This window comes from Molothrus ater, chromosome 3 (genome assembly GCF_012460135.2).
Source record: "Molothrus ater isolate BHLD 08-10-18 breed brown headed cowbird chromosome 3, BPBGC_Mater_1.1, whole genome shotgun sequence".
Taxonomy (NCBI): domain Eukaryota; kingdom Metazoa; phylum Chordata; class Aves; order Passeriformes; family Icteridae; genus Molothrus; species Molothrus ater.
The window spans coordinates 64082142-64096484 of NC_050480.2; the positions used below are offsets into that span (position 1 = coordinate 64082142).

Genomic DNA, 14343 nt, shown 5'->3' on the forward strand with positions numbered 1-14343 from the left:
TCTTGGCACTTTATTCTGCCTGCCCCCTCCTTGTTTGGTTATATTTGTTGCTTTTTGAAGATATGTCTTGCTAAGTCATTGTCACTCTCCCTTTCTTTAAAAGGAGTTAGTATAATAGGTTTCCTAGTTATATCTGTAATTTTCTCCAGCATCTTGAGTGTTTCTGAGCGATGGGTTTTCTTCTACTAAAAAAACAATTTTAACATAACTTTGGTGTTATGCATCTAGTCAGTAATGTAAAGGATGCTGTATGTCTGCATCAAAGTAATTTCATCTTTAGATGCTAATAAAAAAATCAGATGAAATTTCTGAAACCTGTCAGCTTTGCTCTCACAGCACATATTGGATTCATACATTGCTTTTTGTTTTCTATTTTTTTCTCAAGTACACTGATCAGAAGTCACAATTTCTCTGGATCTTGTATAGTAGTTGGACTATTTCATTTATGGTTCAAATAGTGAATGATAAATTACTGAATAAATATAAGATGAAAGACCACATTACTCACATTCTACAATTAACATAAAAGCCCTGGAATTAAAACAAAAACATGTTATTCCAAATACATGTAACTCTTTTCCAAGTACCTGCAGACTTTCAGAATCCTTTCTAAAAGTGAGGCCTGCAAATATCAGATCAAACTGATGTTTAGATGTTAGCATAGATAAGAGATGTACTAGCAAAGGTGTTTCAGATATTCTCATACAGAGCACAGTCTATTTGGGGTACTAATGTAAAGACCATAAAACTGGAAATTATATTTATCCAGTTGTTCAGACCTGTCTTTTACACTTGGTACCTTAAAAAGGGAACATCTTATTAATCTTGAAATATGCATGTCCAGTCACTTTGCCTTACAGGATTTCCATTAGAAGTAGTGGAATTAATTCAACCACTTCTCAGACTTGCTATGTAGGTGATACAATAACAATAAAACAATAATAGAATAATAAAACAATAAAACAATAATAACAATAAAAGAGAAGGCGAAATTTAAAATAAAAAATAATTCTCACTTCTACAGATGGTGAAGTAGAAATTTTGGGAAGTTCAGATGAAAGTTTTTCTGATATATTCTGGTACTGTTAAATGAATCTTAAGGTATTCATATACAGATTGATCTGAGAGCAAAATAAAAAATAATATTGCTTACTTAGAATTTTACTGCTGAGTAGAAATATACAGACTCATTTGTGCAAACTGTATGTGGATGATTAAATGTATGAAAAGAGAGTAATGATCAGGGTATGGCATTTTCAATGTGTCATATCATACAAAAATTTTAAAAATCAAACCAGGAAGAAGGGTAAATTTGGTTTAGCAGAAATCTTCTACTTTTAGGACAAGTTCATTTCTTTAACAGACTACTTCTTCACACAAACTTTCCTTCACAAAAACATGTAGACATGTTTGCTTGATGTGACATTATAAAACTTTAATTGTTTTGCCACTTAGAGTTATTTGTGTGCTGAGAATAATATTAACCTGGTACAATGAGTTTAGGAATAACTATCAGGCATACAGATTTCAAATCTACTATTCATGAAATGACTGTTGCAGTGTTTGCCTGCTTCAGTGGCTTGCATAAAGATTTTGGTAAGAGGCAAATATTCCAAATGAAGGTTCAGAGGTTCAAGTGACCTATTGGGAATCTGATGACATTAGAACAATGGTTGCCTTCGAGAAATGTCCTGAAAGATCACCCCTTCAACACATGTTCAGTATTACAGTGCAATTAATCTTTGTGGCTCAACAGTAAAACCTTTATTCAAATTATTTCCAAGTAGTCTTCTTGTCTGTAGCTGATTTCCAGAAGCAGATGTCAGTGCACACATACTGAGCCTTCTTAAAGGGCCTTTGCACTCCTTGAAAGATAGCAATGGTTTTGTGAGTTAAGTGGTCATATTTAAATCCAGAAAGGCAAAATGTAAAGTTCTGGAGACAAAATATTCAGGTCATACACCACTCAATTTACTTGAAGCAATTGAAAATCAAAAAGTAATTTAATTCAGTTCTCAAAGGAAACACAAGTGTCTGGGATATCTGATTAACTCATTTCCTCATCTGAGACCTACCTCTTTACAGCTTCAACCTTCCCACATCAAAGAAAGGTACTTGACTTGTGCTAAGGCTCAGGATTGAAATGGAAAGGACCTGAACTTCTGAAGAAGGTTCACATATTCATATTCTCATACTATTCATAAGAATTTCAGCTAGCTCAGTCTCCACAGAAGAGAAGCCACCCCTTTCACTCATTTGATCATCCTTTCTTCAATCAGATCAGGTCAGATCAGCCTTTCTTTAGTCAAATCAGTTCTCTACCAGCTGTATTATATGTTGGATTTTCAGGTGTACTTCTGTATTTAATGTACATGTACTGTAGTTCCAACACAGGTAGCCTGATTAGCAGGTGAACAGATGCATCATCTAGTTAGTTCAGATTTCTAGAGAATTTAAATGTCTTTGTATCCCCCTCCCCAGGTTTAATGTGGATCATGGCATAATAAAAAAGCCTGCAGAGGAATGTTGAAGTTGAGATGAATACCTGTTTCCATTTGCCTTATTGCTGCATTCAGTGAGACAATGACTGAACACTTGTAAAGAGAAATAACAGAATTTGAATAAAAGGCATTTTGGAAACAGAAATTAAGCTGCAGAAATTAAACTTTGTTGTTTCTCTTAGAAAGAATAGGAGAGGAGCAGTGGGAGAGAGCAGTGACAGAGGAGAAACTGCAGATTTCTAGATTACTCAAAATAAGCTTGTAAGAATGTTATGTTCTGAACACTGCAAGACAGCAAGATAATTTTGCAGTCTTCAGCCATGATGCCAGTCTGAGTTTTCAAGGGTCAGATATGTGTGATGGCTTTACTTTGTCAGCCCCTTTGAATTGTGCTCACATGTGTTAAAAAATTTTACAGGCACACACATACTCTATTAATTATGTATTAATCAGAGTCATTCTGAATGGAAATTATGTCCTCTTTTTAGAGGGGGAAGTGCAGAATACATTTTGGAGGAGAAAAATTCCTGAGTGTAGACCAACTAGCACTGTAGCAAGCCTGAGAGTGTGTTTTGAAGCCTGTACCTTTACAATTTACAAGAAGCTCACCAACTCTGCAAGGTGTCTAGATACCTTTTCTTAATCAGAGCACCTTGGAAACTGAAAAGCATGAAATAATATTTCTGTTAAGTAGCCCGGTGCTGATTTGTTTGTTTGTTTTTTCTGTAAAGGCAGTTTGCTGCAATTCAAAATCCATAAAAAATAGGGAGCAACTTCTTCCCTCCTACAAAAACTGACATCTAAATGCTTAAACTGGAAAAGCACAAAACCTAGCTAAATGAAAAAAGCCTGCAAGCCTTTCAGAAGAAAATCCATCAGCTCCACCATGCACTGATTTATATTAAATATAGTTATAGTGTATGTTGGCAAATAGAAAAAGGAAAAGTGACTCAGTAGAAGTAAGAGCAACCCAGAACATGTGAAAGTCAAATGCCTTTTTTACTTGCCCAAAATTTTGGGACACTGTTGGGCACCTTTTTCTGCAGAAACACAGAAATTAAAACAGTAATATTACATAAAAAGGCAAAAATTTAGAAACTTCACTGGACCAACTTTTTAGCTGAATGCCTCGAGTGAGTGTTGGAGTAAAATTGGAATTGCCTTAATAAAGAACAAAAGCATGTGAGACTCAGATTCCTCAATTATGCTTGAATTTCAAAAGGCAGGGAAAGAGTGTGCTTTGAGTTTTGAGGTAGATACTGGCTGGACCAAGTCTTTGTCATTAGTAAAAGATTCATCCACACCAGCTTGGAAAGGGCTATCACTGTAATAGGGAACCATCTTCCTTGTGAATACACATAATGATTACATTTTTTTATGAGCACATAATAAACTCATTCTAGTGTTACCTTCTTGTTTGCAGTAAGCAGCATTTAGACTGAAGTAGGAAAGCACTTGATGGGACATTTTGATCAATACTGATCTGTCTGAGATGGAGTGAGGGGAGATAGCGTGGGACATGAGGTCCAAGAGCACCTTTTGGGCAAATGCTGAATCTGCAAGGAATGATAAGTACTTAGGTATGTGGATTTGGAGAAAGCCCTAGAGCCCAAAAGAAGAGATGAAAAGTTGAGCAGGATGAGGATATTTTGTCAAAGCGAGGAAGAGAAAGAAATGCTTTAAATTCTTGTGTTGGCCTTCCCTACATCTTCTGTGTTTTGCTATTTAAGGCTGTTGTGCCTTAAAACCTGTATATGTGTATGTATATATATGTATATATATATATATGTATGTATGTAAAAATAAACCTCTATAGAAATAAATTTATGTTTGTTTCAACAGAATGCTGAAATTTCCGTATTTGAAGTCAACATTCGTTTCGTCGGTGGACTACTTTCAGCTTACTATCTTTCAGGAGAAGAAGTAAGATGGTTTATCTGATATATCATCATCTAGATAAGTCATTAAATTTAATTTTAATTATTTTATTTATCCAAATTAAATAATTTCATTTATCCATTGTTTAAAACTTTGAAAATGGCTTGTACAATGGAGACCAGTCCAATGGATCTTCTTGTTTCTATTGCTGCCCCTTTCCTTAAGTCCTAAATCTATTGCTTCTTTTAGGTGTTTAGTGATATTTCAGGTTTTATCCTGAGTGGGAATCACACCCAGTACATCTTCTGGGCTTCATGCTAGAGTGTGTAATTGTGGAGTTCCTACTCTGTGGTAGTGGTAGGTTTGGTGCACCACCTTCCTGCTTCTCAAATGGGGTTCAAGTGTACCCTTGAACTTGTTTAAACTCTTACTTTCTGTTTGCATAATTGAACCTGAGCCTTCAACTCACATGGAGAAGACATGTTAAGTAAGAAAAGGCAGCTATAAACCTGTACATGTGAATGTCTCTAAAGCATTTATAACCTATTAATCTCTATTACCTGCCATGGTTTCTGGAGAGAATGAAGGTGCAATTTCATCTTAAAGCTTTGTCTAAATGCAATTACTTATATAATATTTTTGGAGAAGGCCAAAAGAGTCACAAGTACCGTTTTAAATGACATGTATATTTTCAAGTTTTAGCTTGGCAGTTGAAAACTCTTTAATCTTACTAGTTTAAATTCTTGTTTTGTCTCTGGATTATAGTAGTATTTTGTTGCAGGATTACACAAGTTAGTACTCTTTAACCATAAATTGAATTTATCGTTCCTTAAATCCAAAGCAATTACTAGCAGAAACTCCACGAATCCAAGGAAATTAATTTTTTTCATGAGTAAATTTCCCAAATACTAGTTGAACCTGTCACTTTAAATTACTTTAATTCTATGGCTGTTTTGGCAGGTACTGCTGGGTCATCTACCTGACAAAGCAGTTATAAGGAGACAAAATTCCTCTGACACTTTTATATCTTAACTAGACTTACCTGCTTATTTCATATGGACCTGTGCTGAGTGTAGATGGTATGGAAAAGACATTCCTGTCTTAAAATGCACAGGTTTTATTATTTGAATAGTCTTGTAATTTTACAGGAGAAAAAATGCAGTCAGACACTTAACAGTAATGAAAAAAATTGAGATGTTCTTGGGAGCTGGTGTCTGGATCTTTGCTAGATATTATTTCACTTATGTTTCTTCTCTTTTCACTGGAGATCTACTTGGGAAACAGGTGTGGGCTTTTCTAGCATAAGCTATTGGTACAGGTTAATTAACCAGTCCCGAGAGAAGCTCATTTCTTGGCAGATGAGCTGGTAGATGAATGCTCATGGGCCTTTACATCAAGTGGCAGTTTGTCTGCCAAGAAATGCCTTAATCCTTTGTCATCAGTGCTGGTGATTTCATATGTATGTTGATGGTTTATGTCCTGTGTCTGTTAGTGTGCAGTCTCACTTTCAATCAGCGTGTATAGTTTCTCCTAAATAACACCTAGTCATTGCTTCTCAACCATTCCTTCATCCTCAGAGAGGCAGTTTTACCACCCCCTCTCCAGCTAGATTGAAAGCAGCACTCGTGTTCCAGTAAAACTCTTGCACAAATGAAATGAGGAGACATCTGAAGCACAAGAAAGTGTTTCTCACAACGGATTATTAAATGGAATGGAACTCTTTGCAGTAGAACATCAGTGATAAAGGATGCTAGTGCCCATTCTAAAACTGAGGGACTCAGTAATGAAAGTAAAATTGCCTCTTACATACAGAGAAGAGGTTTATTATTAAGGAGGATGCCAAGCTCTTGCAGGCCAGGAAGGGCATCGTCCATGTTTGCCACTGGTTCTCACGTTCTCTGTTAGACATCTGCTATCCAAGACAGAATGAAGTCCCTAAACAGTTGTTCTGGTGGCTTAGAGAGTTCAATTCAGCATGCTCTGCCTTCATCAGATTTGGGGAAACTTCATGATTTGTCTCCTAAATCCCAACATGCTGTGGCAATAGCCAACCTCTGCCAATGGAAAGAATGGGATGCAGCAGGGTGAGATTCTTCTGTATTATGTGGCTCTCTTCTTCCCTGCTGCTGCTGAGAGGTGTGGACAGGTCTGAGGGCCCCAGAGGCTGGCTGCCACCATAGAAAATATATCTTTAGTAATCTGTTGCTCCATGACATTAGTGGGTGTTCCTAAAAGGTAGCACAATCTGTATGCACACTGATTGAAGGATTAAACTTCCTCCGTTAAAAGCTCAATTAATTCTTTATCAGATTAACTATTAAAAAATCTTATATTTGCTGTGCTCACTTACCAGTATTCTAATTAAAGAAAGCTATGTTTCGGTAGAAGGAGTGATGGAAATAATTATTGTTTGTGCTTCTGAATTACATTTCCATGGGTAATGATCCAAAGCTGCAACACATTGTATGTTCCATAATCATTTGTAAGTCTAACTAATCACGATTAAAGAATATGCTATCATACTGAGTAGTTCCTAAAACATCCTACTCACATAATAGTTCATTTAGATAAAGTCACCAATGTGAATCATTCTATAAATGAACAATTTGAATACTTTACCCCTTGATAACTATATGTGCTGCTCACTTGCAAATAGAGCCACGAGAAGTTTTCTGTTAAACTTCCTACAATTTCTACCTTACTAGAATTCATATGAAATACCTTAAAGGGCTAGAAATATCATATGCCTTTTTTTTTTCACTGTGATATCTGTCTAAACCCAAGTCAAAAAGAGTTTCAGTCAAATATCAACTTCATTTGTCATATAGCTACAAATATCAGAAAACTTGATTTTAAGATGAATAACTGTTTAACTGATGCTCTTTTTTTTTGTTGTTGTTGTTGGTTATTTTTTGGTTTCTTTTCAGTTTTTAAGTCCGTCATAACAATATTGCATGTGAATGCTTTTCTTGGTATTTTTTTTCTTGGTATTTTTTCTATGAGTCACTGGCTGTAAATTATTATTAAAAAATAAGCCTGACTCCCTAAAAGCACTGCTAGTATTGGAAATTTTTTTGGTTTTAAGAAAATATCTTTAGGAAACTGTAATATGATAGATTTATCCCACAGGACTGGGACAAATTTTTTTTCAAACTTTCTTGATCATTTTGTTCAAATTAAACCTTGATTAAGTACAAGACATGTCTTAGAATCTTGGAAGATTCCTCATTTAAGTATTTTTTTTGTTTTGAAATGAAAAATAAAATGTAAGGGAGAAATTTGTTTTACAACTGCCTTGCTGTACTTGCTAGTTTGATGTTAAATTCTGGTATACCAAGGGTCAGGAGTATTGCATGCAGCAAGGTCCTCTGTCCTGCAGACCCAAGTATTTACACTTCCAAATGTAGTCATATACAGAGATAATTCGTTAACTTTTGGAGGAGGACAACACTGAACCCTCTAACAGCAGCTAAGATTTTTCTTGGAATTCATGGAGACCACAAACATTACTTGTGAGCACTGTAGTTTTCACTGCTGGGAATAGCTGTGATACTGGTGCTGAAAGTCATGCCAAATGTATGGCCCTGCCTTAGTCCAGTGGGGTTGGTACATTCTCTAGGTCTTCTGATTTACTCATAACTGGCTCTAAAAGGCACTACTAAAACTAAATAATAAGGGGACTGTTTTACTTGAAGGTTGGCTCCACAGTCTGGGAATACATTGCACAGGCAGAAATAGAAGGAGCTTTTAGTTTGCTGTTTGTGTGAGCAGCAAAAAAGTTAATCCAAAACACTCTGAAGTGAATAAGAAGGCCATGAGTTTCAGATACAGCTGGTAATTTCCCAGATTCCTTTGAAGCTTTTCTGTTTTGTGAATGGGATAAGTAGCTTTTTTTTTTTTCCCCCAGAATTAAAATATTTTGGATGCGGCAGCTGTTCTGCTGTTCTTCCTGTATAATATGCTCATATTGCCATTCTTCTCCATGTCATGAAGCTGAAATGTAACAGATTTGTAATTTTTTTACTGTGGCAGGATAACCTGTTTGAAGGAACACTAATTTATTCTAATGAGGGGGAAGGAATAACAAAAACAAACCAGAACAAACAAATTACCTCCAAAAACTCCCAAACCAAAAAAAAAATCAAAGGAAAAAAACCCAAGTTCTTCATGATAGATATTGGACTTGGAGTTTCATGTGTTTCTCACTACTAGCTGTTAATTAGAGGTTAAAAAATGGGGAAAAAAGTCATGGCATACTTAATTAGTTTATATCTGCATTTAGAGTTGGAGTTACAGTGCCACTGTTCAACCTCACTTATCTTGGCTTCCTGTCTGACTTCAGACAGACCTAATCATTGCTCACTGTAAACCACTCTCCCTCAGTGATTGTCAAGCTATCTTACTAACGAGGAGCAGGCATGAAATAATGATGCAGATGCTATTGATCTCCAACTGCCTTTGCCAGGCTGACCACAGAAGATTGCTGACTTCATATAGTGCTGAGACATTCTGCAGAATTTAGCTGTAGCTATTCTCTCTGTCTCTCCCTCTCTTGTAGAGGTGTCTCTTCAGAGAGAATATTTAAATTCCTTGAATACAAAAAAAAAAAATTCCATCATTTAGCAGTCTTGAATGGTAGGAGAATTAAGTTTTTGTCACCTATACAAGGGTGTTGGCCTTTTCTGCAAATTGTGATTGAGTTCCAGTGTATGTGCCTTGGGGATCTGAGCTCACCAAGTGTGAGCACTGAGCGCATGTTTTATCTCCTGCTTCCTCTCACTTAACTTGACACTAGTTAACAAGAGGACTTTCCCTTTTATGTGCTGGAAGCTTGATTTCTAATGCTGTTTGAAACTCCAGGCATACTGTATCAGCTTGATCACTTCTCTGTGAATGCCACTTAACTCCTCCTTAATCACCTCCACAGACTGGCAGTAGAATTCCCTGTGTGGTACAGACTAGAAGACTGCAATTGCCTGTAGCTTTCTACAGCCCTGTTTTCAGACTTGGGTCCTGTTTCCCACCTACCATCCATCTGCTGCCACTTTTAAGCAATGCATCAGTGTTTCAGTGGTGTCATGTTTTAGTTCCTGTAGAGCTCTGAAATGAGCTTTATGCTCTCTTTCATTTTTAGATTTATGATTTTTTAACTTGGTATTTCAATGAATTCTGGAGCCATTCAACTTGGAAGTGACCTCAAGAAATCTGCTAGTCCAGCCTCAATAGTGCAACAGTCATTAGGCTTATTCTTTGAAGAACCTCTTGCATGGGAACATGTCTATGCTCCTCAAGACTAAACACAGGGGCAAGTTTATCTTTTTAGCAAGGCTTTGGTTCATGCACTATGCTCTTTCAAACAGACGTCTGCTATTGTTTCTCATGGCTCTCTAGCAGGCCTCATATTTCTCTCTTTTTTTTTTTTTAACCTTAAACACTTGTTCTTCAAAAATTAGATTTAGCCTGACTTACAGAACAGATTTAGCCTGTTCTTCAAAAATTAGATTTAGCCTGACTTAAGAGTTTTCATTTAACTTGTCAGTTTCTGTATTCCTTACTTGGACTCAATATAGTTTTACTTTTAATTACCTTCTTTACATTCAAACCAAAAGAAGGAAAAAGTCATCTGAACCTTTTGATTTCAGAATTTTTGGACTCTGAACCTCACCTTTTGTTCTCCAAATCATCTGCAAGCAATTTAACCTTTGGCTGTTTCTTTCTAAGTTCATTTCAGCTGGTCAACTTGATTCCTCTTTCTAAACTTAAACATTACCAAAGTGAACCTTTTTCTAAAAGAATGTGTTGGATTTGGGGCATGCAGCCCCTGTTGACAGTAATATAAGTCAAACTAAGTGCTACTTTTTTTCCTATAGATTCTTAATTTCTGTAGAAAGCTGTCATTACACTGTATAAAATCAAGGTTTATATCAGCTCTGATGTAGTACTTAACAGCCTACTCAGGGACAGAGAAGGATTTAAAATCTCCTCTGTTTCCCACAATCACAGTCTGTAATCTCCATTACTATTTCAGCCTCTTCTCCACCTTTAATAAATCTAATGCTGTTCATTTTCTGTGCTAGCTGCATCAAAATGTACTGCAGAATCCCTATGGATTCACATTCTGGAGATAACCTTGACTCCTAAGATTTTCTTTTATGTAGGCTGCTCTGCCATTGCCAGCAGACTGCCCTTCAGTCTTCCATTTCTGTCTCTTAAGTTCCTGCAGTGCAATTACACTGTCACTGTTGATGAAACCCATCTCTCTCAAATAGGTTCCCTTCACTCCAAAAGTGTTCCCATTCCTAACACTTCTGTCCACTCTCTCCCAGTGCTACTTGCTCAGCTGCTCTGTGCCACTGTGCTGCTCAGGCTGCCCCCACACCTAATTCTGAAGAAAATTGGAAGAATGGTAACAGAGTTGTGGATTTCCAGTCTTGCACTTAATTAAGATGCTGCTGCTAGGTTTTCCTTCTCTTCCCACTCTGCTGTGGGGTTACTGATGACACCCACGTGTACATTGGCAGGGAACTGCTTCTGGAGTCTGAGTACCTGCAGTGTGATGGAGACTCTGCCCCTGTACTGCAATCAGGCATCAGCTGCCATCACCAACAGGTTCTGTGCCTCTGAATGAGGGCCCTCAGGCCACTCTGCTAATGTAAAGTGGGAATAGTGGTAATTTGCCTTAATTCAGTGAATTGCTGTCTGCTGGGAGTCCAGCAGTGGGTATGTTTTGCTTTTGTTTGTCATTTTGTTTGTCTGTCAGTGTGAATACCCACAGCAGGGGACTGAGAAGCTGTGGTGACAGCCTGCTGCAGCTGCTGTAACTAAGCCTGCTATGAAACCAGGAATCAGAGCCCTGAGTTTGATCTGAGAAATATCAGTTTAGAACTCCAACCTGTACATAACTTATGTTGTTCACTTTTAGTGGTTTCCCATTTGCCTAGCAGAAAAAGGTTTGTTTGAGGAGTTTTCTCCAAACAACAAGAAAATTTGCTTTGTTCCATGGTAAACCTATTTGACATGTTTTTGCATTCATATGTTGACTTCGGAAATAAGAAAAAGGTTCACTGCTCATTACATTAATTTTAACTAAAATCCCTGCTCACCTCCACACTACTGTAGGCTGATGGTAAATTGCTAGAAAGGAGGATGGATTATAATGAGACCTAAGAAATACTGGATTGTGATTGTAACAGCTGGTATATTTGACACAAGCTCATGAGCTATGTTATTAAGTAGAATTCAAGCTGCTGAGAGGGAGCTGTTTGTTTCTTCTGAGGATTTGGCTTTCAACTAGCTCCTACAGTTTCACTTCATTCTGCTTCTACAGAACAGTAGGAAAGAGAATGTCTGTCAGAAATAGTAGTGTTAGTGCTTTCCCTTTGAGCAGCAGCTCTAGATAGACTCTAAAGAAGAATTCTTTGCATGTGGGTTGATATACTGTACAGAAGAAATTACATGCTATTAACAGTCTGTCCAGAATCACCAGGCACCTGCAAAGAAGTTGTTTCCAAGATATTTCTCTCTTTTATTTATCTTAGTTTCCAGTTCTGTCACTTAGCAGCACAAAATGCAGTTTCATAATAAAGAAGAGTAAGAGGAGGGTAAAAACATGCTGCCTGAGGAGGTGGTGGAGTTGCTGTGCAAATTTAATGGAAAATGTACAACATATGGTTAGATACAGGGTTCAGTGGAGCCATTTGCAAGCAGCATTTAGATTGTTGGAAATATACTAGTCATATCTAAATAACAATGCTTATGTATAATAGTAGAGTGAAGAATTTTAATTCTTTCTGCAAATGAAAGCAACAAAAAAAATCTCAGTGCTGTCAGTGGGATCAGCATGAATTTATACTGCTTAAATTCCAAGCTATGTAAAATATTTGGGAAGTATATTCTCTCAGTGGATGTGGTATAAATGTTCAATTAGGTGATAATAATAGATGTTATTGAATCATTGTACTGATTTTTTACCAAAAAAAAAAGTCCATATGAAAATATTATTTTACTGTGTATGTGGAGTAACTCTTCATTTCTTCATCTAAATATTTCACAATGTATAACCAGTGTATGGGAGATTCCACTTTGTGCTTTGTCTCAGTAAACTGAATCTGAGGTTATTTTTCATTAAGTTGGGAGTTAAGTAGGTGATAACATCCTTCTCTTATTAGCTTAAAGCATAAACCATCCAGTAGAAGATTACTACATTTTTGATTCTCTTGGCAGCTATGAAGACATTCCATCAGATTCCCAAAGCTGACTTTAGCAAAGAATCTTTCTATCTTCATATCTCTTTCCAAAAATTTAAATTACATCTAGTAAAAAATATGTAGGCATATTCTTAATATTATAAATACAATTTGAGTGAACAGAAATGTATAATGCAATTTGGGAAGCTTCCTATCCAATTAGCTCTTTAAAGGATCAGATTAGAAATTAATTTCAAAGCACCACTTTGTGCCACCCACCAATTCTGCTGCTTCAAGCTAACTGAAGATCATTGAGAAGACTGAATGCCTGAAATCAGAAACAGACAGACATCATTGCTGCTCTTGCATGCTCTTCATATCTCTAGCAATAGGTAGAGATAATGGCATCCTTGCTGCAGGAGAAAGAGATATTCTTTTAAAAGTCTCCTTTGCACTTGCAACACATCTTGCTCAGCAGATCAAACATGAGACAGATACAAACAAGGTTCATTTGCTTTAAGTTAGCACCAACTCTTGGGATCAATTTATGGTGAGGGCTAATTGTCCTGTGGATTTTTTTTTGGCAGGATCAATTGTTTATTTTCAGGCAACAGAAATATGAAAGATTTGTAAGATGAGTAGGAAGCTTTCTCCCACACCTTTCAAAAACTGCAGGAAGCCACATGCTTTGTTTGCCATTTGTAAAAATGCAACAGTTGAATAATGTTGGTAAATGTTTTGGTTGATAAATGAGTCCAGTTGCTGTATCATCTGTGCCAAAAGCTTGCCTCTGCCATACTCAAACTGTATTTGCACCCTGTGTGCAAATGATTGAGAACGAATTTGGAAAAGATGTGCACATTAAAAATCCTGTGTCACTTCCAGCATGATAGATGCCAATGGGGTTTTGTGGTTTTGGCAGGTGATTGCCCCTAAACAGAGCTGTCATGAAACATTTGAAAAACAAATCTTTGTTTTCCTCCAATCAGTAAATGTAAGGGTTCATTTTGCTCAGGGCTATGTGCACAGAATTGGGCAAACTGCAAACTTTTCTTAAGCCAGAAACTGAGAAGAGGATGAACATGAAGATTTGAAAGCTGAAAAGGAGGAGTGGTATGTAGTGCCAGTGTCTCAGACAAATCTTACTTGGTTTCCTCAAGAAAAAAAAATAATTTAGGACGTAGTTAAACAGCAGATTCAGTTTCTTAGCTCACTGTTTACATTGCAAGTCTTTTGTCAACTCGTATACAAGCTTCTATACCCCCATAGGTGTTAGCTGGTCAGCCATCTGACTGTTTAATTTCCTACTAAAGCAAAAGATACAAGAGAGATCAGGAGGTGGTAAAATAGTCTGAAGAATTTGGATTTTGTTTTATGTGTTTAGCTCTGATATTCTTTACCCAACACCTTTAATTGCTGAGATTAACCCACCCAACCCTGATGAACTCCTTCAAATAGTTGCTAATTAAAACAGTGCAGGATGAGGGGACTCTTGTCATTCAGCTACATGAAGGCTCAAGAGCTTGTTTTAACTTCCAAGTCTTATGTAAACTGACATAACTCTAAAGCAAACAAGGAAGATCACTCCAGCAGCAGTGTTTCTGGAGTAGAGTCAACCTTCAATTAACAAAGAGCTGTCTTCTTTCTGGCATAAAGGGCCAGTTCTGTTGCTTCTGATTTTTCAAATGCATTGAACTACCAAAAATACTCTGTAACAAGTTCATCTGAAGAACTAGATGTGTCCTGTTTGTTTCTTTCCCTCAGTCTTTAGGCAATCA

General features: G+C 36.8%; 1 protein-coding gene across 1 annotated transcript in view; it reads left to right on the forward strand.

Annotated features, from left to right (window-relative positions):
- The window catches only part of MAN1A1 (mannosidase alpha class 1A member 1), a 139581-nt gene that overhangs the window by 52278 nt on the left and 72960 nt on the right, over positions 1-14343 (forward strand). Inside the window, exon 4 of the mRNA XM_036380555.2 lies at positions 4344-4424. Coding sequence (XP_036236448.1) covers positions 4344-4424 — 81 coding nt within the window. The remainder of the gene's footprint in view (positions 1-4343; positions 4425-14343) is intronic.